Consider the following 22976-nt stretch of genomic DNA (forward strand, 5'->3'; position numbering starts at 1 on the left):
TTCTCTCGAATGCCTTGATCATAGAATTTTTGGAGTGGATGAGAGGGTTTGATTTAAGAAAACTGATTTTCTACACGTTTAGGGTAACTTAGATGACCTCCTAATTATTTTTAGGACTAAAATACCCCTAAAGAAATAAGTAAAACAAGTTGGGAGTCGGAAAGATCTTCAACCAGGCAGTGAGGTTCGTGTTGGCACCGCGTCGCGGAGCTGCTGCCAGGTTTGCGCAACGTTAGAAAATCCGTCATAACTTTTTACACAGGGCTCGGAATTGATCAAACTCGGTGGCGTTGAAAAGAGGACTCAAAGGGCTTTAATTTTCTATCTTGAAGATCACCTAACTCATCTTGTACTAGGAGTTATGGTCATTTGAAGTTGACCCAAAACTTCAGAAAAACTTAGGAATGACTTGAATGAACTCTCTTCTTCTTGGAACTCAAGGTGCTACATATAGTGACCTTAATACTCAAGAAATTTTAAATTCCTTGCAAAAATCTCACTCACTATAAAGAACGGTTCGAGTCTTAGCTCAAAAATTTTCTGGGGTGTTACAATATCTCCCCTTTGGGATCATTCGTCCTCGAATGACGACTGGACTGGGTATGGAAATGAGTTACTCTTACTAAGGTCTGCATCTAATGGTCTGCTCTTACTATATTCAAGCTTAGCCCATATCCTTAAGTTCAGATTCTATACTTCTCATCTCAAACTATTACTCATTACCACCACATTCAAGGTTTGTACTCTAACACCTCCATGGACTCTTACTAACCAACTCTTTCAGAAATTCTCAACACTTGACCTGATTTCTCATCTTATCATCTCCCCCTTAGATCTAAAGCTAACACTTGAAATCTATGGATCTATTCCACATTTACAACTCAATTATTCTATCTAGGCACACATGGAAAATTATAACTTAATTGGAACCTCATCTGGTAGCATACCATCTCGGCATACCTCTTAACACTCTTATTACTCTTGTGACTTAGCCACACTTCACTGCCCTTATCTAAACGTTAAGGTCTCTTACTTGTACCACTCATATCTATTGCAGGTAATCATCTCAATTCCTCACCTAATCTATGTGAAGTCTTCTAGGTCAAATCTCAAGACTAACATCATCACCCTAATGTTGCCATTCTTTGATCATGACACTCATCTCGAATTCAAGCTTAATATTTATGACTAAACTCGAATATTAATATGATTGCTCGCTAACTCTACTAACTTACAACTACTAGATGCAAATTCAGAAACACTCGTCCACTAGGACCTTATGACAAATAGCCAATCCTCACCTCTTAGTATTCATACTTATAATTTACTATCACATTTCCCTTCACAACTTGAGTACTATTCACTCATTCACTATACATCAATGCCTAATTAGTTCTATAACACTTTGAATATTATGGGCTCTCCCTCAAAATCATAAGCCTAGCTTAGATCTATAACCTCATGAATACTCATGCTCTTCTATTCAACACTTACACCTGGTCATTTCCTACACAATGACACTTCATCACCAACTCCTTTCTAGCTACAACGCACTCTACCTCCTATGATGGAATCTTCACTACTCAGCACTTCTTAGTCTACCCATAAGGGAAAACTCCTCATCAATAACTTACTAGGTGTATGACTATAATAACATAGTTTGTCAAAACACCATCTCCCTTACTAGGATTCCTAAACATCTACATACTTCCTCTAACTTTGGGCTTTTTCACTACTACTGCTCAGGATCTCATAACTCATGCTACTCTTTAGGGTGAAAATACTACCCAAGCTCTAAACATACTTCCTCATAAGGATCTCAACTGAAACAAGACTTAAGGAAAAGAGTGCAACTCACTTTTAGTTCAAACGCACGATTCAAATGAATATGGGTGCATTCCTCTGAAACTGAACACTTAACTTACTATTTGGCTTCTCTCAAACCCCTTTGGAGTCTCATGACTTTCTCAAGACTCTTGCTAAGAACAACTCATCCACTAAGGATTAACTTTGCTTTTCAATTACCTCTAGTATGATGGGTAGTCGACTGATTCTGAGAAACGCACGAGTTAGAATAAGTCTCTATGACATAGCTCTATTGCACGATTAAGAGTATGAAAGAAGGGAAACTTTTCTTAAATGTCTGCAGTCCCTCATTTATAGAAGTGGGGCCCTTATAACCATAAACAAGAACCTACTAACACGACTTCATAGACACTCTATGACACTTAAACTCTGTGCTCTGATACTAAGTTTGTCACGACCCGAGTCTACACCCTGGACGTGGCCGGCATTCAAGAACCATTATTGGTCCCCAAGTGAACCCTCATCCTGGTTGACTACAAACGGAAGACTAACTTAAACATGCAAAAGCTTAAAATTGAATAAAATTCATAAACTCAACTTTTCAAAAACTTTAACTCAAATGAACAATTTAGAATAAAAATAATATATTCAACTCACCATAAAATAGGCACTTAAGTCTTTAAAATATTTAATAAAATAAATGAATAATACAGACTTCTCAACTATATTGACTATCTATGAAACCTCTAACTGATAAAGATGGAAGTCGGGACAAGACCCAAGGCATCTTGACTAAACTGAAAAGTAAATGAAATCCTCTGGAAACAAAGAGGCTCACCATAACTAACTCGAACTCTCAAATGTATCAACGAAGCTCCTGTTGATGATCCTAAATACCTGTGTCTGCATCATGAGAAGATGAAGGCCAAATGGCTCAGTAAGTGGAATGTACGAGAATGTAAGGGAAATTCTAAAACATAACATAAGCTTGAAAGAATCTGAAAGAAACTAAAGAACTTACCTGGCTCAACTCAACTCAACATAACTGAACTCATTTTATTATAAAACAGTTTAAAACAAGTGCAATATAAAGAAATTGAAAACTGTTTAAAACATGTTCTCAACTCATAATCATAAAATCATAAAAGACATACCATGCTCCCTCTCAAAGTATACTTGTGCAATGCATGAATGAAGTCCCATACCCCCATTCATACTAAGCAGAACCCCTTGAGGAACCATGCAAATACTATTGTGGGATTTTCTCTAACCGACAACCATCACTTAAGAACTATAGTGATGATACAACGTTATTAGCCTCACGTTGCCCGGGCCATCCTATACCTTGTCGTGGTATAGGACCTGAACTACTAAGTGGATCCACTAGTCTCTGCGAAAAAAATTCATCTAAAAAGTATGACCCTTTTCTACCTATGATGGCTACATGGTTTAAGGGGGCTGATAGTTGTATGAACTCTTCCCCATCGGTGCTCAATACTACTCCCAAAAATATTATATTATATTAGCTCTTTATGTTTAAAAACATATTTCTTCTGTGATTTGAGATTAGTGCTAAAAAACATAGCTCAAAGGCTATATTGGAGATCAAAGTTTCCCCTCTTACTTCATTTAGAAAGCGATTTCTCTTTTCTAAAAACTAGCCCGAAGGCTCTTTGGAAATCTCAATTTCCGTTCTTATTTAAATGTGAAAACATTTTAAATCTTTTTGGGAATACTTAGTCCCCATATACTTTTTGAAGAAAAGAACACCATCTTTACCCTTTACTGAACTCAAAACTTAAGTTCTAAAACAAAGTTAAAACGTTTGTAAAAGACTTCTTAAAATATGGTTCATGCCGAATTATGGACATGAACGACTCAATGCAAGGTTTTCAATAACCATAGATAGAACTCAAATACTTTGAACTCAAGAACTTCAATGATACTACTCATTTCAAGAATGCTCAACTTAGAGTTCATGCGGAATTATGAGCATGAACTACTCAACTCAAAGACTCAAAGATATTTCCCATCAAAAGACTGTTCGACTTATAATATTCATGCAGAATTATGAGCATCAAATATTCAACTCAAGGACTCAAAGATACTTCTCAAAAGGGATAAGGAACTCAATACTTAAAGACTTAGAACCTGAAGATACCACTTTTATGAAAGATGCTCAACTTACGAAGTTCATGCGAAATTATAGGCATTAAACAACTTGACTCGATGGTCTACATAACTATATGGAACTCATGTATACGACTCTTCTTATTCTCTGACTTACTTTCTCAAAACTTAGTTCAAATTGATAGTTGATCTCAAAGGATTCACAATTGAACTCAAAGACTTTCTTGAACTCTACTCTTAACTCTGTCTTGAATGTGAACTATGAATTCAAGAGTTATGGTTTATGATAAGAAAGATCTTATGATGCAAAGGTAGACTCATGAATACATTATTCTCACTTTCATACTCACTTGCTCGAGTCTTGAAACAAGTTATTAGAATTTGTAAAATACTCCTAAAAAAGACTCAAAGGGACTTTCTCTAAATGTCCGAAAGAACTCTCAAAACTTGACTCTTAACTTTACCTTGAATGTGATTTATGAATTCAAGGTTGTGATTTGTGATAGGAATGATCTCGTGATGTTTAGGAATGATTTTAGATAGCTAAACATGAGAAAATACTGAAAGTCAATATCTGAAGGTAGGTCCGCGACGCGGAGAAGCATTTAAATTTTGGTTTCAAAAATGGCTTATGAGGAAGAACACTCCGTGTCAGCTCAGCGACGTGAAACATAAATTCCCAAATCTGAGAAGTGGCTGCGTGACGTGGAGGTGGTTCCAAATTTCGACCAACGAAATTTCTTCTTCGTTTCCTAACCCTAATTCGCCTAACTTCGATTCTTTTTCTCAATCTCTCTTTAGATTTAAATACCCAGCACAAGAACACAAAAATCTAACTCTAACAACTCTATAAATCGACACAATAACCTCAAGAACTTAACAATCTCAGCCCAATTCAAGAATGAAAGCAATTTCATGAATACATAACAAGAACATCAAAGCTTCAACTTTTTAGAATGAATTTAACGCTGAAATTAACATGATTGGCGTGTGGGTGAACAAACCCAACACTATGGAAGCTTACATACCTGAAAGAATTATCCTCTTGAAGCAACTTGAAGGAAAAACTTTGAAAGATGAACCCCAGCCTTAGCGTTCTCTTGAATCCCTTGAGCATAGAATTTTTGGAGTGGATGAGAGGGTTTGATTTAAGAAAACTGATTTTCTACACGTTTAGGGGAATTTGGATGACCTCCTAAGGGTTTTTAGGACTAAAATACCCCTAAAGAAATAATTAAAATGAATTGGGAGTCGGAAAGATCTTTCACCAGGCAGTGAGGTCCGTGTTGGCTCTGCGTCGAGGAGCTGCAGCCAGGTTTGCACGACGTTAGAAAATCAATCATAACTTTTTACTCAGAGCTCGGAATTGAGCAAACTCGGTGGCGTTGGAAAGAGGACTCGAAGGGCTTTAATTTCTATCTTGAAGATCACCTAACTCATCTTGTACTAGGATTTATGGTCGTTTGAAGTTGACCCAAAACTTAAGAAAAACTTAGGAATGACTTGAATTAACTATCTTCTTCTTGGAACTCAAGGTGCTACATATACTGACCTTAATACTCTAGAAATTTTAAATTCCTTGCAAAAATCTCACTCACAACGAAAAACGGTTTGAGTCTTAGCTCAAAAATTTTCTGGGATGTTACAGCTAACATCATGAATTTGGAGGAGAGGTGTCTCATAGTAGCAGGTCCATATTGAAGAGGTCTTGCAAAAGTGGAAGCACCAGCTACAGAAGTTATCTCGGTGAACTAGCCAAAATCATGGTCCACCACATCAATCTCTCTCTTTTTGTTCCTGTTATCCTATCCACATTTTTTCTTCAGGGAATGAATCTCTTTACCTGGTTTCTTCTCCTCATCAGTAGGGTGTTTTGCCACCCTCAACATTGTAGCTGGAGAATTAAATTAGAAAAATTGTTAAATTAAAAAAACTATTGATTCGGGATGAAAAATTAAATTAGAAAAATTGTTAATTCGGTATTGAAATAGTATATTTATCAATAACATGTTTTTAGATGTTATATTACTTTAAAAAATAATTAAAAATATTAGAGACTTAATTAATAGTCTTGTATAATATAAATAATATTAAAATAAATTTAAATTAAATATTAAAGTGACAATTTTTTAAAAAAAAATTAGAAAAATTATTAATTCAGGTGGAAGTAATAACTTGTCAATAATATATTTTTACATGTTACAAAATAATTACAAATAAATAATATAATAAAATAATAAAAAATGAAATGGTAAATGTTTTGTTATTGTAGCAAATTTCCCCCAAATATATGCCCCTCCGCCATAGTAGTCTACGTAGCAGAGCAGTGTGAGCATGGAAATTGAAGAGACTATTATTGAAGTGGAAATGGAAGATGAAGCCATCCCAGCGCCGATTCCGAAGGAGCCGCCGAAGATTCTGCGGCTGGAGGAATGTGTGGTGAACAGAATAGCGGCTGGCGAAGTCATCCAACGGCCAGTCTCTGCCGTGAAAGAGCTCATTGAGAATAGCCTGGATGCTGATTCCACCTCTATTTCTGTTGTTGTTAAGGATGGCGGTCTTAAACTTATCCAAGTTTCCGACGATGGCCATGGAATCTGTGTACTTTTATTTTTAATTTTAAATATTCCTACTGAAATTGACAAATATTTTGGTACTACACCGTTCCGTTATATATAATATATTTGTTTTGATTATTTTTTTATGTTTTTATTTGTTTATAGTATGAAGATTTGCCAATTTTATGCGAGAGGCATACTACGTCCAAGCTGAGTAAATTTGAAGATTTGCAGTCCATTAGGTCGATGGGATTTAGAGGAGAAGCCTTGGCTAGCATGACATATGTGGGTCACGTCACTGTCACCACCATTACTATGGGCCAGTTACATGGATACAGGTGATATAATGTGTTGTTTTTCATCCTACAAAATGAAATACCTCATGTTGTATTGTGTTGAGGAGTTACATCATGCATGATAAACATTTTTATTTCATATGGTATGCTTTCGCTTGGATTTTTGTTTGTATATAGGTTTTGCTTTTAGTAATTACATCTTTCTTTCTCAAAGTAATTTTTTCCCCGTAATGTGTTCTTTCACAGCAACTTAGTTAGCCTCGGAGTTTTGAGTGTTATTCCCTAGCAGGCTTTTTTTTTTTTTTTTTAGGTTTCTTCACGTCAGTGGCAAATTTAGCTTGTTAGGTACAGGTTACCAAGTCCACTATTGTCAACATGGAACGTGGATATATATGTGAAAAGTCACTAAATAATATATTCTGGAACCATAACTCAGAAGTACAATAAGTTCAGTGCTAAAAAGTTTAAAGATCGAAACCAACAAGCTTAAATTCTGCATCTGCCTTTGCTTCATGTTCATGTTTATCGAAATAGTCATATTATGATCTTGAGAAAAAGTAAATTGGTCATTTAAAATTTGGATATAATATTTTTTTTCTTCCTCTTGGGATCTTCCAGGGCAACATATAGAGATGGTTTGATGGTGGATGAGCCAAAGGCTTGTGCTGCTGTCAAGGGTACCCAGATAATGGTATGATTGCAACGTCTTGTTATTTATGATCGTGTTTTACCCTTCATCTTTAAGTCCTCATATATAATTTGATGGACAGTGGGATGTGGGAACACTGAAGGCAACAGAGCTTTTATTTTTTAAAATGGTGTATAAGATCTAGCTCAGAAGCATTCTGGCTTCAAGTTTGATAGTTTTTATTTTCTGTGGAAACGCTTAGTTTCACTAATTAAAATGTCCTTAATTCGGAAGTTCACCAATATTTTCTCTGTTTATGTGTGAAGCTATAATAATTGCTACAAGAACTTTTGCTTGGTTGTTTTCTTCCTCCCAGATTGAAAATTTATTTTATAACATGGCTGCGCGAAGGAAAACCCTTCAGAATTCTGCCGATGACTATCCAAAAATTGTTGACCTTATTAGTAGGTTTGCAATTCATCACACACACGTGAGCTTCTCTTGTAGAAAGGTTAGTTGTTTGACAATATTATGTTCCTTTATTACTTTTAGTACTTACTCTCTTGTATTCAAGCATATGTTTAGAAATACATCACTTTAGAATTTCTTTGCACGCAGCATGGAGCTGGTAGAGCAGATGTTCACACTATTGCTACTTCTTCAAGGCTTGATGCAATTAGATCCGTTTATGGAGTTTCAGTTGCTCGAAATCTGATGAATATCGAAGTTTCTGATACTGGTCCATTAAATTCAGTTTTTAAGATGGATGGTTTCATCTCCAACTCTAATTATATTGCGAAGAAGATAACAATGGTGCTTTTTATGAATGGTATGTAGTAGTATTGGTTTAAGAATATAACATGTGGTCAAGCTGAGACCAAAGGGCTGTTGATGCTATGTCTGTTGCAGCCTTAATAAACACAGCATTACGAGTTACTTGAATCTGGGTCAACTATGGGTAAACTATTCGCTACAGATATATAACTTTCATATGTTGGCCCATTAAATTTGCATGTATTCTCCGTCCAATCTCAAATCTCGAGTTATTGTGATACTAGACTTGGGCATTGCACCTTGTGCTTCCTTTAACATGTTTTCAACTTTATGATCTGATGACAACTGCTGCGCTCAACCACCAAACAAAATTGATCTTTTATGTGTGTTAATTTTCAGTAGACATTTAGAGCTTCTAAGAAAATAAAGTTTAGAACTATTGTTCTCCTTGGTCACTCCCGTATTTATAAACATAACTTAGATGTTCTGATGCTTTCAACTAGTTTCCTTAATGTAAAACTTCATTACCATCAATTAGTTTACTGTCTTGATTTGGCAATTGTTCTGTTTCATTCTTTCCAGATAGACTCGTTGATTGTGGTGCTTTGAAGAGGGCAATTGAAATAGTCTATACTGCAACATTGCCTAAAGCATCAAAACCTTTCATATACATGTCAATCATTTTGCCGCCCGAGCATGTTGATGTGAATATACACCCAACAAAGAGAGAGGTATTGATGATTCTGTACTTACAACTTTCATGAATCTCTATCCTAACAGGTGGGATTGTTTGCAGAATTAAAACTATTGTAGGAAGGAGAATTGAATATTGTTACTTAAGGGGATCTTCAGAACTTAGCCTCCACTTAAATACCTTCGTTGTATGGCATCACCTTTAATCACTTTATTAGATACTTGTTGAACACTTAATACTTCATATCGGCCTTCTTGTTCATAGTGGTTGACTAGTTGAGGAGTTTTCTCCTGACCACTAGGTCAAGGATTCAAGGCTGGTAAACAAAAGAAAATGCTGCGACTTTTATGAAGTCACAACTTTTTATAAAAGTCACAACTTTTTATAAAAGTCACAACTCTTCATTAAAGTCGCAACTTTTCATAAAAGTGACAACTCTTCATTAAAGTCGCAACTTTTCATAAAAGTCACAACTTTTCATAAAAGTCACAACTTTTCATAAATTTCACAACTTTTCATGGAAAGGGAAGGCTAGTTTTGTAAATAAAAAAATTAAAAGGGAATTCTGGTTTGTGGTGGCGCCACGTAGGCGGGCCGAAGGTTCTCTTTTATATATATAGATGAAGATGATGTTCGTTACTACGTAATCATGTATGTAAGACAACATAGTGTTTTAATTTTAATGATCGATAGGTTTTAAGTATTATTTTATAAATATTGTGATATCAAATTCCTGCGCGAAGCGCAGGTAATTTTACCAGTTTAAGTAATAAAATTAAAATAAGTCAAAAAGTATGAGAGAGAGAGAGAGAGAGAGGAGAGGGAGAGGGAGAAGGAGAGGGAGAGGGAGAGGGAGGGAGAGGGAGGGAGGGAGGGAGGGAGAGAGAGGGAGGGAGAGAGAGACTTAAAATGAAAAAAATATATATTTTAAAAATTAAACTAACACATGTCATTAAAATCGGAGAATGGTTAAAAAATGATGTAATAATATCAATTCAAAATTGTTTAAGTATGTAATAGGCTCGTATAGTTAAGGTGTCTTTTTGAAAATTCGGGATAGCTTCATGTGTCACTTTATGTCTTTTCTCTTATTTTCTATTCTTAAATAGTCTACATATGAAATCCAAATCCAATGCATCCACAAAGTGTTTAAAATGATTGAATATTTACCAACATAATCTTCCAAAAGTGAAGCTATGTACCACAACAAAAGCATTACCTTGAATCTGAGATTCAACACATACATTTTTTGCATGTCTTTTCCCATTTTAAGTGAATGGTACTCATGCTGCAAAACGAAAAATGAATTGCTTCCACATTAGGCCTTTTCATTAGGGCCATTATCCTCATTCTGCCTCTTTTTTCTATTGCACTTAGTTTAGATCTTTAGTTGTTCCTTATTGTTTTCATGACTAAAATTGGTAACTTGATGGGAGAACTCTCATATTACAAGTAATCTCTACTCGGTTCATCTATATTCACAAAGCAAACTCCTTCCGGAAAGTTGTAACCTCCATTTCTAGGCCCAAGGAATTGGTAATATCTATGGGGGTTGAGATAACTTTTTATGTGTCTTTTCATTCTTTTTAATTCCGACTACTCTCTACTTGGTTTCATGTAGTTTTATCAAAAGTAAAAAGCGCAAAAAAGCTCTAAGGTCTATTGGGGCTTCAAGTGCAAACAAAGCATGGGCTTCAATGAAAAAGGCACAAAGGGAGGAAAAATACAAATATATATGCTTAGTCCAAAACTATTACTTATAAGCATGAATGACAAATATATGAATAAATAAATAAATAAAAAAAAAACAATAAAGTGAAATATCAATTGTTTAGTATCGCCTCTACTCAGGGAAAAGTATGTCTTAGAACCTTGATGATGGCACTGAAGCGCACATTAAGCGAGGTGAAGCGCTAAACATGTTTTTAGCTTCGTTACAGGGCTTAAGCACGCCTTTGAAAACTTTGGTTTCATGCAGTAAATGCAAAGTCATGACAGAGTGGGCATCTTTCAGAATTAGAAAGGTTAAAATGGTCAGGCTAATTTTGTATAATATTGGCTTGAGATGAGTTTAAATGATTTAATATGGTCAATGAGGATTCATATAGTCGACTCCAACTTGTTCAAGATTGAGGCATACTTGTTGTAGAAAGACTAAAAATAAGAAACACCTAATGGTCCAGCCAACATGAAAATCACACAGAAAGTCCAAGAAATGAGAATAACCCTCAGATGAGAAGATATGATCATTAGGAAACGACATTGATTTCGTCAGCAAGTTTAAATTGTAAAATAAAATAGAGAAACACACTATAAGGGCCCCATATTTTTAAATAAAAATAAAAGAAGAGAAAAACAGAACCTATGAAAAACTAAAACACATCGAAAATTGCCTGACAAAGAATGATAATATCAGATAGGGTTTGAGTTCAAGTCTGTCCAGGTGGAGACAAAGAGCTCAAATTTTTGGTTCCTTCCTGAGAACTTTCTTGTCTCAGTTTCTTTCTTTGACAAAATCAACTTTTGCTTGGGTTCTTAAAAAATGCTTCCTTGTATATCTTTGATGTGAGTTGAAATCATCATCAATGCCTCGTGATTCCTCATTAAATTTTAATTATTCTTAGTGTAACCTAAACATTCATGGTATATTGGTGTCCCAGAATTTATTGCATTGGGTTGTTATAAAATGGTACAGCTATTAAACATAACTTTTTCGTATTTCATTTGCAATATGGAAAAAATAAATATTCCATGAATTTACTCTAGTTAGAAATGCAAAGAACACAGTTACCTTAAGAATACCAAATACGTTGAATATGATATTTGATATAACTAAGAGACATTGCGGTTGATTCATTGTACAATATCAAATTTGATATTATCTTTACATTTTGTGAAATATTATAGTAGTAGTGTTTGATTTAAGGGTACAAAAGTTGTTTGCCTTTTGATAGGTATTTTGGCAATTCAACTTTGGACTTGGGGTTTTCCCACTTTTATATTTAATAAGAGTAATAGATAGATAGATAATAGTAAGGCTAGCATTTGTTTTTTGAGAAAGGTAACAAAATAGAATCAGCTTTGTAAGAAAAAGAATTGGATGATTTTTTAATGGTTCAATTCTTGAAATGTTACAAGTGGTTCATATAAAATCATTTATTGATATGCAGGTAAGCCTTTTGAATCAAGAGTTCGTCATTGAGAAGATCCAGTCTGTAGTAGGGTCAAAATTGAGAAGCTCCAATGAGTCGAGGACATTCCAGGAACAGGTAAGGACCACCTACCTAACAGTTGCTTAAAGATATGTAAACATGTCCTACTTATATATGTAAAAAGTAGAAGTTCTCAACAATTTGGCTCCATGTCCTTTTTTGTTTTTGATTAGTCAATTTGACTTATATTTATTAAAGGGAAAAGGGCCAAATGTACCCTTGAACTATTCACAATGGACCAATTTTACCCTCCGTTATGTTTTTGGCTTAAAAATTCCCACCAACTAACAAAATAGCTCAAACATATCTTTCTTACTAACGATTGCTAAATATGGAGGGATGTGATTGTTACTAAATATGGATTTCTCAATCCTTGGATTACTAAACAACTACTTCCTCCTCACACATGGTCTGGAGACACATGAGTGCCCATTGAGCTTCTTTTCAACCGAAGACCTCAATAGTAATTGGAGATGGCAGGAAAGTAGATTCTGGCTTGATACCTGGCCTGGAAAGTCAACACTAATGGATCTGTACCCAAACTGATTCAATCTGGCACAAAATTCTGATGCGATCAGATTATTAGACTAATCAGGGTTGGAATATCATATTCAGGTGCAACATCAATGACCTGGGAAATGGACAGGTTATGTTCACTACTAATTCTCCTTCACAAGACCCCTCCCCATCTTCCCGGAATGATTCTCGATGGTTAAAGTTCGATACTAAAGGAAGGTTTACTGTCAGATCATGCTACGCAGCAGAGGGCCAATGCTTCTGAAAAGTTTCCCTGGAAATGCATCTGGAGAAACATAGCACCACTAAAACTTGACTATTTTATTGGTGGCAAAAGTCTGTCTTAGGCATGAGAACCTTCAAAAGAGGGAACTAATATGTGGAGTAGATGGTGCGTCTGCCTAAAGCAAATAGAAGAAGTCAATAGCCTATTTCTTCATTGCTCTTCACCTCACAAATGTGGAGTTTCGTTCCTACCATAGTGGGAGTTACTTGGACTGTTGAAAACTGATTAATATAATGCTGACACTTAAAAAGGTTTAGGAAAGACAAAGAGGAAGACCTCCCTGTATATTGATCAATTACATTTACCAATCAAAAAAAGAAGAGGATGATGATTGGAGATATGCTTTGTCAAAACATCAATGTAACAATTAAGAAGTTGTTGAACTTGTTGTTTTCATTTTGCTTCCCTAATGTTGTTATATCCAAATCTGAATGTGCATACTCTCAGACCTTTAGGTGCTTTTCCAAACAAACTCCTTTCTGCAGTCTTTAATGCAGATCCATAAGATTAGGATATGAAAATCCCATTGTATTGGTGAAATTTGAATTGTAGCCAAAATGAAGTTGTATGTTTGTCGGTGGAGACAGGTAGGCCCCAGGGGCTTCATCCGAACTCCTTCGACGGAAAATTAAATTATTCATACATGGTAAAAAATATCTTCTTTTTTTTAAGACAAGGGAAAACCGCAGCCGCTACCCTTTGGGTGCGCACAGGGTAAAACTCCGCTCCTATGCAATAGCTTGCAAACCACACCAGAGAGGAAACCCGCACCGGGCAAGCTTGGTGCGACAAGCTCGACCCAAAAGGCAAACTGGTTAGAAATATCTTTTTATGTATATATGGTAGATATAGCTTCTTTGTTTGTTTACTTTTCATATTTTAAACCCTAGGGAAAATCCCGACTCCGCCATTGACGTTTGACCTGAACTTTTGTCCTGGACTGTTCACTAGAGTTATCATGCTTCCTTGCCAGCCTACTGGTATACCATCTAGCTTGTTCACTATTCTTAATTATCCACCATATTTCATATGTGAGACAGACTATGGATTTTTCTTCATCCAGTCCAACGGCCACAAGTAAAGATTCCATTAAAGAACCGTCTCCTTCTGGTATGTTTCTTGCCTTTACTGACTATCTCTTCCTTGAAATAAGATGTGACTTATCTAGTTCTTTTAGAATCTAATAATTTGCAGATTCTGCCTCTTTAATAGCCATAACGTTTCTTATTTATTAAGGGATAAAGTCACAAAAAGTGCCACATAAAATGGTACGAACAGATACTTTGGACCCTTCTGGAAGGCTGCACGCTTACATGCAAATGAAGCCTCCTGGTAATTCAGAAAGAGGTTCTTGCTTGAGCTCTGTGAGGTGGGTCTCATCTTTCCTTGCACATGATTTCCAATTGTTAAACTATTTTTGATCTCTTTAATATGACAGGTTGCTCGCTTGTTCTTCAATTTCTGTTAGAATATTGGTATGTAAATGTTATGCCATCATTCATTTGCACCGAGGGAATATTTAGAAACTCAAAATTGGATTTGAGTCTATCGTTAGTTTTTTTTTTTCTTTTTCTAGTAGTGCCCAGTCAGGGGAAGGATATGTTGTCCAAATCCTATTCCCTTAGCCAATTATATTTGCTATTTTTATATATGTTTAAATATTATATAAATGACACATATATATAAGGGCCAACCCCTTTGACACTAGAAAATACTATAATACATTGATGAAGGAGTTTCACTTAACGTTTGCTGAATTTTTGAAATTCCTTGCTCGAAACCTAGAAGGCTTGACCTGTGATTTTTTCCTTAAACAAAAAGACCATAGACAACTTTCCTTAGTTTTAAACAAAATTGTTCTGATAAATAGACTTTATATTCTCCAATGGCCCAAAGTCCAAAATAAGTCATTTTCTTTCGCAGCTGCCAAAGATGACCACTACTTGCAAAATCATTAAATTGGCCAAAAGAAACTCAAAATAGATCCATAAGCCACTTGTATATTTCTTGACTATGCCAAAGTATTGTATTACTTGGCAAAGCACACCTTATTATCCTATTAATGGATGATTCTCGAGTTAAAATGTCAAACCAACTTTTAGGGATAAATTCTTGATGGTAATTGAGATGTCTGACACTGTTGCTCTTGTTTGCTAGAGATTGCATTCTCTGCTTAGTCCTATTTTGATGAAACCTGAGAAGTTGTAATTTGAATTCCCTAGCAATCTTACAAGTTCCTTTTTTATCTTTACTTCAAGGTGTTGGAGCTTCTCTTAAAGTTTTCTTCTTTGTGACCTTGCCATTAGTCTTCTAGGAGCTTCAAGGACTGGTCCTTGGATTCAAGTGTTGATTGGCTTCCTTGGATGCTACCACTCAAAGTGCTCTCTTGATAGTAGACAACATGAAAGGAGAGCATCATGTAAATGCTAAATGTTTAGGGAGGTCTGGTATTATATAATCATCCATCATCCTTTTTGTTTTGCACTATATGGTGGCACCATTGGAGAAGAAGCTGAAGTGGATACTTCTTGTTTACTGTCTTTGGAAGTTAGCTATATTGAGTATAGTATATAGGCATACACATTACCATACAAACATGAGATTTCAATTAAGTGATGGGAGTGAGAGAAAGGAATTGTGGGAGGAGTAGGGAGCAATGAGGAGCTTCTGTGAAGGGCCATGGGTGGTATGTGGGGATTTTAACACCACACGGTTTCCATCAGAAAAGATCAATTGTAGTAGAATTTTCGGGGCTATGTCTGATTTCTCTAGTTGCATCAATGAACTGGAACTTGTGGATCCCCCTTTATTTGGGGGATCCTACACATGGAGAGGAGGGGCGAATAAAAAAAAAGCTTCAAGAATTGACAGATTCTTGTACTCTTTTCTGTAGGATGAGATATTCACTCAAATTAGACAAAGGTCTTTACCTAGCTTGGGGTCTGATCATAATCCCATAGTACTGACCTGTGGGGATGAGACTTTCAAAAAATCATACTTCAAGTTTGAGAAGTGGTGGGGTTCCTTTAATGTGACAGGCAGTCCTGACTTCATACTAGCCTCAAATTTGAGTCTCTTAAAAAAGAAGCTCAAGGAGTGGAGCAAAGAAAATAGAGGCAACTGGAGGGTCAGAAAAGAACACCTATTGGAACAAATTGGCAGTTTGGAAGACATTCAGGTGCACAGAGCTTTAACATATGATGAGCAACTTTTGAAAACTCATATAGCACTAGAGTAGGAGGAAGTAGCTAGAAATGAGGAAATCCACTAGAGACAGAGATCCAAAATTCAGTGGATAAAGAATGGAGATAAGAACACCAAGTTCTTCCACAAAATGGCTACAACCCACCAAAGAAACAACACTATAGAATTCTTAGTGATTAATGGAGAAGAGTCTTTAGATTTTGTGGTAATCAGAAATGCAATTGTGAATTTTTATCAGATTTTGTACAAAGAGACAGAAAGCTGGAGACCATAATTGAACATCTTGGATGTTCAAACAATCACAGAAGAAGTACAAATCTGGTTGCCTAGAGATTTTGAGGAGGAAGAATTCTTAGAAGGAATAAAGCAGTGTGTTGTTGATAAAGCACCTGGACCAGATGGCTATACAATGGCTTTCTTCGGTGCTTTTTGGGAAACTATCAAAGATGATGTGATGCAGACCTTCCACAAATTCCATGCTCATCAAAAGTTTGAGAAGAGTTTTAATGCCACATTTGTAGCTTTAATTCCAAAGAAGGTGGGGGCAAATGAGCTAAAGGATTTTAGACCTATCAGCCTGATCACGGGGGTATACAAGATCATAGCTAAGGTGTTGGCAGAGAGGTTGAAGAAGGTGATCAGTAAGCTAGTAAACAAGCACCAAATGGCCTTTATCAAAGGAAGGTAAATCATGGATGCTGCACTTTTAACTAGTGAGTACATTGATTCTAGAATTAGAGGAGGAGCCCCTAGACTAATGTGCAAGCTAGACATTGAGAAGGCATATGACCATTTGAACTCGGAGTTTCTAATCAATATCCTAAGGCAGATGGGGTTTGGATGGAGATGGCTCAGCCGGATAAATTTCTGCATTAAAACCACTCGGTTCTCCATTCTAGTAAATGGAGAACCAGTTGGTTATTTTCCAGAAAGAGGCACGAGACAAGGGGACCCAATATCCCCTTTTCTCTTTATCTTAGCCATGGAGGGTTTAGATAGGTTAATGAGAGTTACTTCCCATAATAACTGGATAAGGGGCTTTTCCATAAAGAACAGGGTAAATGATACAATTGAACTAACACATATATTGTATGCAGATGACACATTGGTTTTCTGTGAAGCTGAGCAGGAACAAATTTGCTATTTAAGAGTGATCCTGGTGGTTTTCGAGGCATGCTCAGGACTAAAAGTAAATTGGAGAAAGAGTAGTAATTTTCCAATTAAGGAGGTGCAACAGATTGAGGCTCTTGCAAGTATTTTGAAGTGCAAGATAGAGAAGCTCCCAATAGTTTACCTAGGAATGCTTTTGAGCTCCGAGCACTAAGCAAAAAAAATTTGGGATGGCAATATTGAGAAAATAGAGAAGAAATTGGCTATATGGAAATCCCAATACCTATCTCCGGGAGGTAGAGTTACCGTAATTAACTCAGTTCTGGATTCTTTACCACTTATGTGATGTCCCTCTTTCCTATCTCCCATTAGGATAGTGGAGGTTTTAGATGCACTTATAAGAAACTTCCTATGGCAAGGGAACAAGATAGGAAAGGGATCCAATATGGTGAAATGGTCTATAGAACAACAAAGCAGGAAAAATGGGGGACTTGGAGTGAGGAATTTAAAAGTTCATAATAGGAGCCTTCTCTTAAAATGGTTGTGGAGATACAATGAGAAGGAGTAGCCTCCATGGAAAGAGATAATAAATCACAAATATGGGCAAGAGGACTTCTGGTGCACTAGTGAAGTCAATGAAACTTATGGGGTTTGGGCATGGAAGACCATTTGAAACCTTTGGGTGAGTCTAAAGAACAACTCACAGATAGTGGTGGGCAGAGGAGACAAAACAAAGCTCTGATTGGTAGATGATTGGTGTGGAAATGGGATTCTAAGGGACCTGTTCCTTAGTCTTCTCTTAATATGCACAAATACTAACAGCAGGATAGAGGAGATGTGGTCACCACAAGGTTGGAATTTAATATTTTGTAGGCTGCTAAATGACTAGGAGATTGATGGAGTGGTGGAGCTTTTGAGCTTGATTGGTGGATTCCATGGTTCTACTCCAGAGCCAGACAAATTAGCATGGGGACATCACAAAGATGGGGTATAATGAAGAGGGGCAAGCTTTATGGAAGGATGTCATCAGATCCAAGTATGGTGAGTACAATCCTTGGTGTAGTAATGTTAGTGTTGATGCCTATGGGGTGGGGGTCTGGAGAACTATCAGAAACTTATGGCAAAAACTTGAAGCTAATACGTACATTGAAGTGGGAGATGGCAGGAGAACTAAGTTTTCGACAGATGCGTGGAACAAACAGATTCCTCTAAAAGAATCCTTTCCAGATCTGTAGCTATGTACTCCCCAAAAAGGTGGAGGATATTACTCAGTTTCTAGATAGTTTAGGAGGGATATAGGTGGTAGATTTCTTTGGTTTTGTTTACTGTAAATCCCAGATGTAACTACTACTAGAATACACTATTGGTGTATCTTGTCTATAAAATGTTAACTTTCTCAAAAAAAAAAAGATCTGTTCTTACTATGTAGTAATCCTGATGCAAATATCAATGAATGTTGGATAGCACAAGGGTGGGATCTAATCTTCAGAAGGTTTTTGAATGACTGGGAAGTGGAGAGAGTGGCCAAATTGCTAGAGCTATTAGAAAAATTCCCTGGCATCACCAATGCTCCTGATTCTCTGAGATGGAAACATAGTAAAGATGGGGCTTTCACGGTTAGCAGAGCATACAAAATGTAAAGTCCACAGCAACGCAACTCTAAGCAGAGTTTGTGGAGAAAGGTATGAAGAACCTTAGCGCCAACTAAGATAAAATGCTTTACATGGTTGGTTGCTGGAAGGGCTTGCCTGACACATGAAGTGCTGAGGAGAAAAGGAAAGATTATAGTATCTTGGTGTTCATTATGCAGGAACGCAGCAGAGACCAACCAGCATCTATTCTTGCATTGCAACTTTACAACACAAATTTGGTCCATCTTCCTTAGTCTCACAAAAACAAACTGGACCATGCCCAAGCATACTGCAGATTTGTTGAGTTGTTGGACAAGAAGAGGGGGGAGCAAGAGTCAAAAGGCATGGTGGAGGATAATTCCACATTGCATTTGGTGGACAGTATGGAAAGAAAGAAATAGTAGAAATTTTGAAGATAGGTCCAATTCCATTCAGAAGGTTAGATGGGATTGTATTGCATCCTTTTATTTTTGGTGTAAAGAGAAAGGTTTAGAGGATACAGAACAAATTGTAGAATTATTAGGACCCTTGTAAGTATTTTTTTTTCCCCTCTTCTTTTGTTCCCCTCTGTTTGCAGGTCACCAGCATCTCCTTAATGCTGAAGAATACACCATTACCATTTTCAAAAAAAAAGATGGGGTATTTTCTGTGAGCAGACTATACAACTGGGGCTTAAAAGAAGTGCAGGAAGAACCACTGGATCTTGGAACACAATATGGAAAAGTGTGGCTCTTGCCACGGTGAAGTGCTTCACTTGGTTGGTTGCTAGGAAAAAATGTTTGACTCATGAGGCAATGTAGAAGAGGCACATAACATAGTATCCAGATTCCTCCTCTGTAAAGAGGCTCTGGAGACTAACAAACACTTGTTCATGCATTTTAAGGTAACTGCTCAAGTGTGGGCTCTGTTTACAAGCATAGTCCAAAACACACTTCTGACCTCCTTAGTTGCTAGATCAAAATGGGAGGCAACAAGAGTCAGAAAAGATGGTGGAGAACAGTTCCAGCCTGTATCTGGTGGATTATATGGAAAGAAAGGAATCAAAGGATATTTTAAGGAAAGGAGTGTACAATACAAAAGATCAAATGGAAAGTAATTACTACTCTAGGCTTTTGGTGTAAAGAATAGGATGTAGAAGAGGAGTTCCAATTAGTGGACTTCATAGGTTCTCTGTAAGTATTTCTTTTAGTTTTTTTCCTTTCTTGTAACAATTTTTGGAGGTGGCCAGCATAGCCTTAATGTTGAGGAATACAAAAAGTTACCAATATCATAAAATAAATAAATGAAGTTGTATATACCATAACTACTCAAACATCAAGTTGATAGTTTAGTTAAACATGCTACCAACATACTTTTTCACGCAAAGAAAATGTTGCAGGTCTTCTATCAGACTAAGGAGGAATCCTAGTGAAACCGCAGACCTCACTAGCATCCAAGAGCTTGTTAATGAGATTGATAATGACTGTCACCCTGGTATGTGCCGATGGATTACCAAAATTTTAGTTGATAGGAAAACAAATTAGCCTTTTACTCCTACTAATCTTGAGTTATTAATTTGTAGGTCTATTGGATATTGTTAGGAATTGCACATATACTGGGATGGCGGATGAGATTTTTGCTTTGCTTCAACACAATACACACCTTTATCTTGTTAATGTGATTAACTTGAGGTAATCTATCACTTTAGCTTTTTGATAAGATATCATTATTCTAAGAAAGATTTAAAAGTTTTTTGTTGCTTCTCTATCAAGGTTCATTGATTGGATTATGGGAATATGGATGTAGTGAGGACTTTGTATGCTTGCTAGAATAAAAGCTCTACAATTTGCATAATCTTGGTACCATTAAATCGGTACAACATACTAAAGAAGCATAGCTGCACAATCAAGAGACTTGGCTAACCAAAGGCACTTCCTTTTTGTATACATCCTTGTTGGTATAAGCTAGCTTGGAAGAAATGTTTTGTGTGATGCACTTTGATTGGGCACGGAGTTTTAAAAAGAAAGAAAGACTTTTAAAACTTTTGGTCTAAAACAAACCATATACATTTGTTTGGCTATATATTATCTCATTAAGGGGTTGTTGGTAGCTGGATAAGTCCAAAGCTAATACATGAATAACTTGGTTTGGTTATTCATGTATTAAATTTATACCATGTTTGGTTTGCAAATAGGATAAAAGTTATTCATGTATTAATTTTATACAATGTTTGGTTGGTAGGTTTTCAAATGTTGTATAAAAGTTATTCATGTATTATTTTTATACGGTGTATGGTTGTATTTTTTGTAATCCTACATAATTAATACTTACCTAACTTATGATGGAATCTGTGTGTAATTATTGCGGGATAGAAGGTCGAATAAGTTATGTGGGTATTAGTTATACATTTATTATAATAGTAAATTACACATTCACCCCTATTAATTTACTTTGAATGTATATTAGTTTACAACAAACCAAATAATTAATACATGTTAAATAAATCACTACCAAATTTTTTTCTTTGAGTTTTTGTCTTGTTAATTGCTTAATTACTTTTAGTTCTTGTGGTTAAATTTTTGTTAATTGTTTTCTTTGGCGGTAAGGCAGTGACTATTAATTGTAATTAGTTTCTTTGCTTAGTTTCTGCTATTAATTGTAATCAGTTTCTTTTCTTAGTTTCTCTACAACGAATTGCCAATACAAGTTTTACTTTTTTTAGTTATTTGTCATTTATTTTAATTTAAATTTCCTATTGCGTAATTGCTTAATCATATTGAATACAAATTACTTAATTACTTTTAGTTATTTGTTAACTTTATTGTTTTTGGCTATTTGTGTTTATTTAATTTTAACGTGTTATTAGCTCACTATTTGTTATTTATTTTAATTTAAATTTCCTATTGCTTAATTGCTTAATCATATTGAATACAAATTACTTAATTACTTTTAGTTATTTGTTATTTACTTTATTGTTTTTGGCTATTGGTATTTATTTAATTTTTCAATTGTACAACAAAAATTAGCTCACTATTTATTTTTGGAATTAAGAAATAAAAATTAGCTCACTAATGTATTGTAATCTCTACATAACTAAACCATGATAATTGGAAATTTTTATTTTGAGCGAGGTACGACCAACAAAACTTGTATGAGGATCCATTAGCAAGTTGACACGTGGATTGTGTGGGCACAAATTGTCCTTTAAAGCTGCAACTAAAATCAAAGGGGAGAGAGAGTGTAAAGTTCAATTGGAAATTGAAAGAAAATCGTGGGGATCCGTGTCAAATACAATTAAATAAACTAAAATGGTGTATTTAAAGTAAAAAAGTGCACGATAAAAAAATAATGAAACGAACGAAAAGTTATGTTATACACATTGAAATTTTCTGATTAAATCTATTTTAATAAAAATGTCAAATAAGATGTCAATGCCTCCAGATTGAAGTTTCATTAATTTACTATTTCTAAAAATAAAATATAAAATTTAATATATTTAATATAAACTTTGTACGATTTAATAATAGTATAATAAGTAGAAATTTGATTGTTTTGCTCCAAATTAAAATGAAATTCGTACTATATAATGTTGTTATTCAGCTAACACCTCTTAGATAAAAGAAATACTATAATAATATGCTTGTTATATCATAGGATACTTTTTAAAATTTTCACTTTGTTACACATTTCAAGTCTTTTTCTCAGTCCATTTATCAAATATCCATTTTTAAAATTAATGCGAGTTTGAAAAAAAATATATACATAAATCTTATTTTATCTTATAATATAGAATCATTTTTAAAAGTAACGCAAATTTGAAGAGATCAAAGTGTATATAAATATCATTTTATCTTGTAATATAGAAATAATGTTTTTTTTTTATATAAATCCTTAATTAAACGAGTTAAATAAATGTGCATATAAAACATAAAATAAAAATATTGGTCAGATGATAATATGACTTCTCATTCCCTTCATTACATTTTAATGTGTATTTTTCCACTTTCAATACAACATTTTAGTTTATTTAATTGTATTTGATATGTGCCCTGCGATTTTCTTTCAATTTCCAATTAAATCTCTCTCCTCTTTGGTTTGAATTTTAGCTTTAAAGGACAATTTATGCCCCCACAATCCACACGTCAACTAGTT

At 35.3% G+C, this 22976-nt stretch overlaps 1 protein-coding gene across 2 annotated transcripts in view; it reads left to right on the forward strand.

Annotated features, from left to right (window-relative positions):
- Nucleotides 1-6236: 6236 nt before the first annotated feature.
- Nucleotides 6237-22976, forward strand: part of LOC125856538 (DNA mismatch repair protein MLH1) — a 44329-nt gene continuing 27589 nt past the window's right edge. For both annotated transcript variants that reach the window (XM_049536101.1, XM_049536102.1), the window contains exons 1-11: nt 6237-6537; nt 6660-6832; nt 7409-7481; nt 7795-7929; nt 8037-8247; nt 8775-8923; nt 12057-12155; nt 13941-14010; nt 14137-14269; nt 20224-20318; nt 20407-20515. In XM_049536101.1, coding sequence (XP_049392058.1) covers nt 6271-6537; nt 6660-6832; nt 7409-7481; nt 7795-7929; nt 8037-8247; nt 8775-8923; nt 12057-12155; nt 13941-14010; nt 14137-14269; nt 20224-20318; nt 20407-20515 — 1514 coding nt within the window. In that variant the 5' untranslated portion in view covers nt 6237-6270. The remainder of the gene's footprint in view (nt 6538-6659; nt 6833-7408; nt 7482-7794; nt 7930-8036; nt 8248-8774; nt 8924-12056; nt 12156-13940; nt 14011-14136; nt 14270-20223; nt 20319-20406; nt 20516-22976) is intronic.

This window comes from Solanum stenotomum, chromosome 2 (assembly GCF_019186545.1).
Source record: "Solanum stenotomum isolate F172 chromosome 2, ASM1918654v1, whole genome shotgun sequence".
NCBI classification, from domain to species: Eukaryota; Viridiplantae; Streptophyta; class Magnoliopsida; order Solanales; family Solanaceae; genus Solanum; species Solanum stenotomum.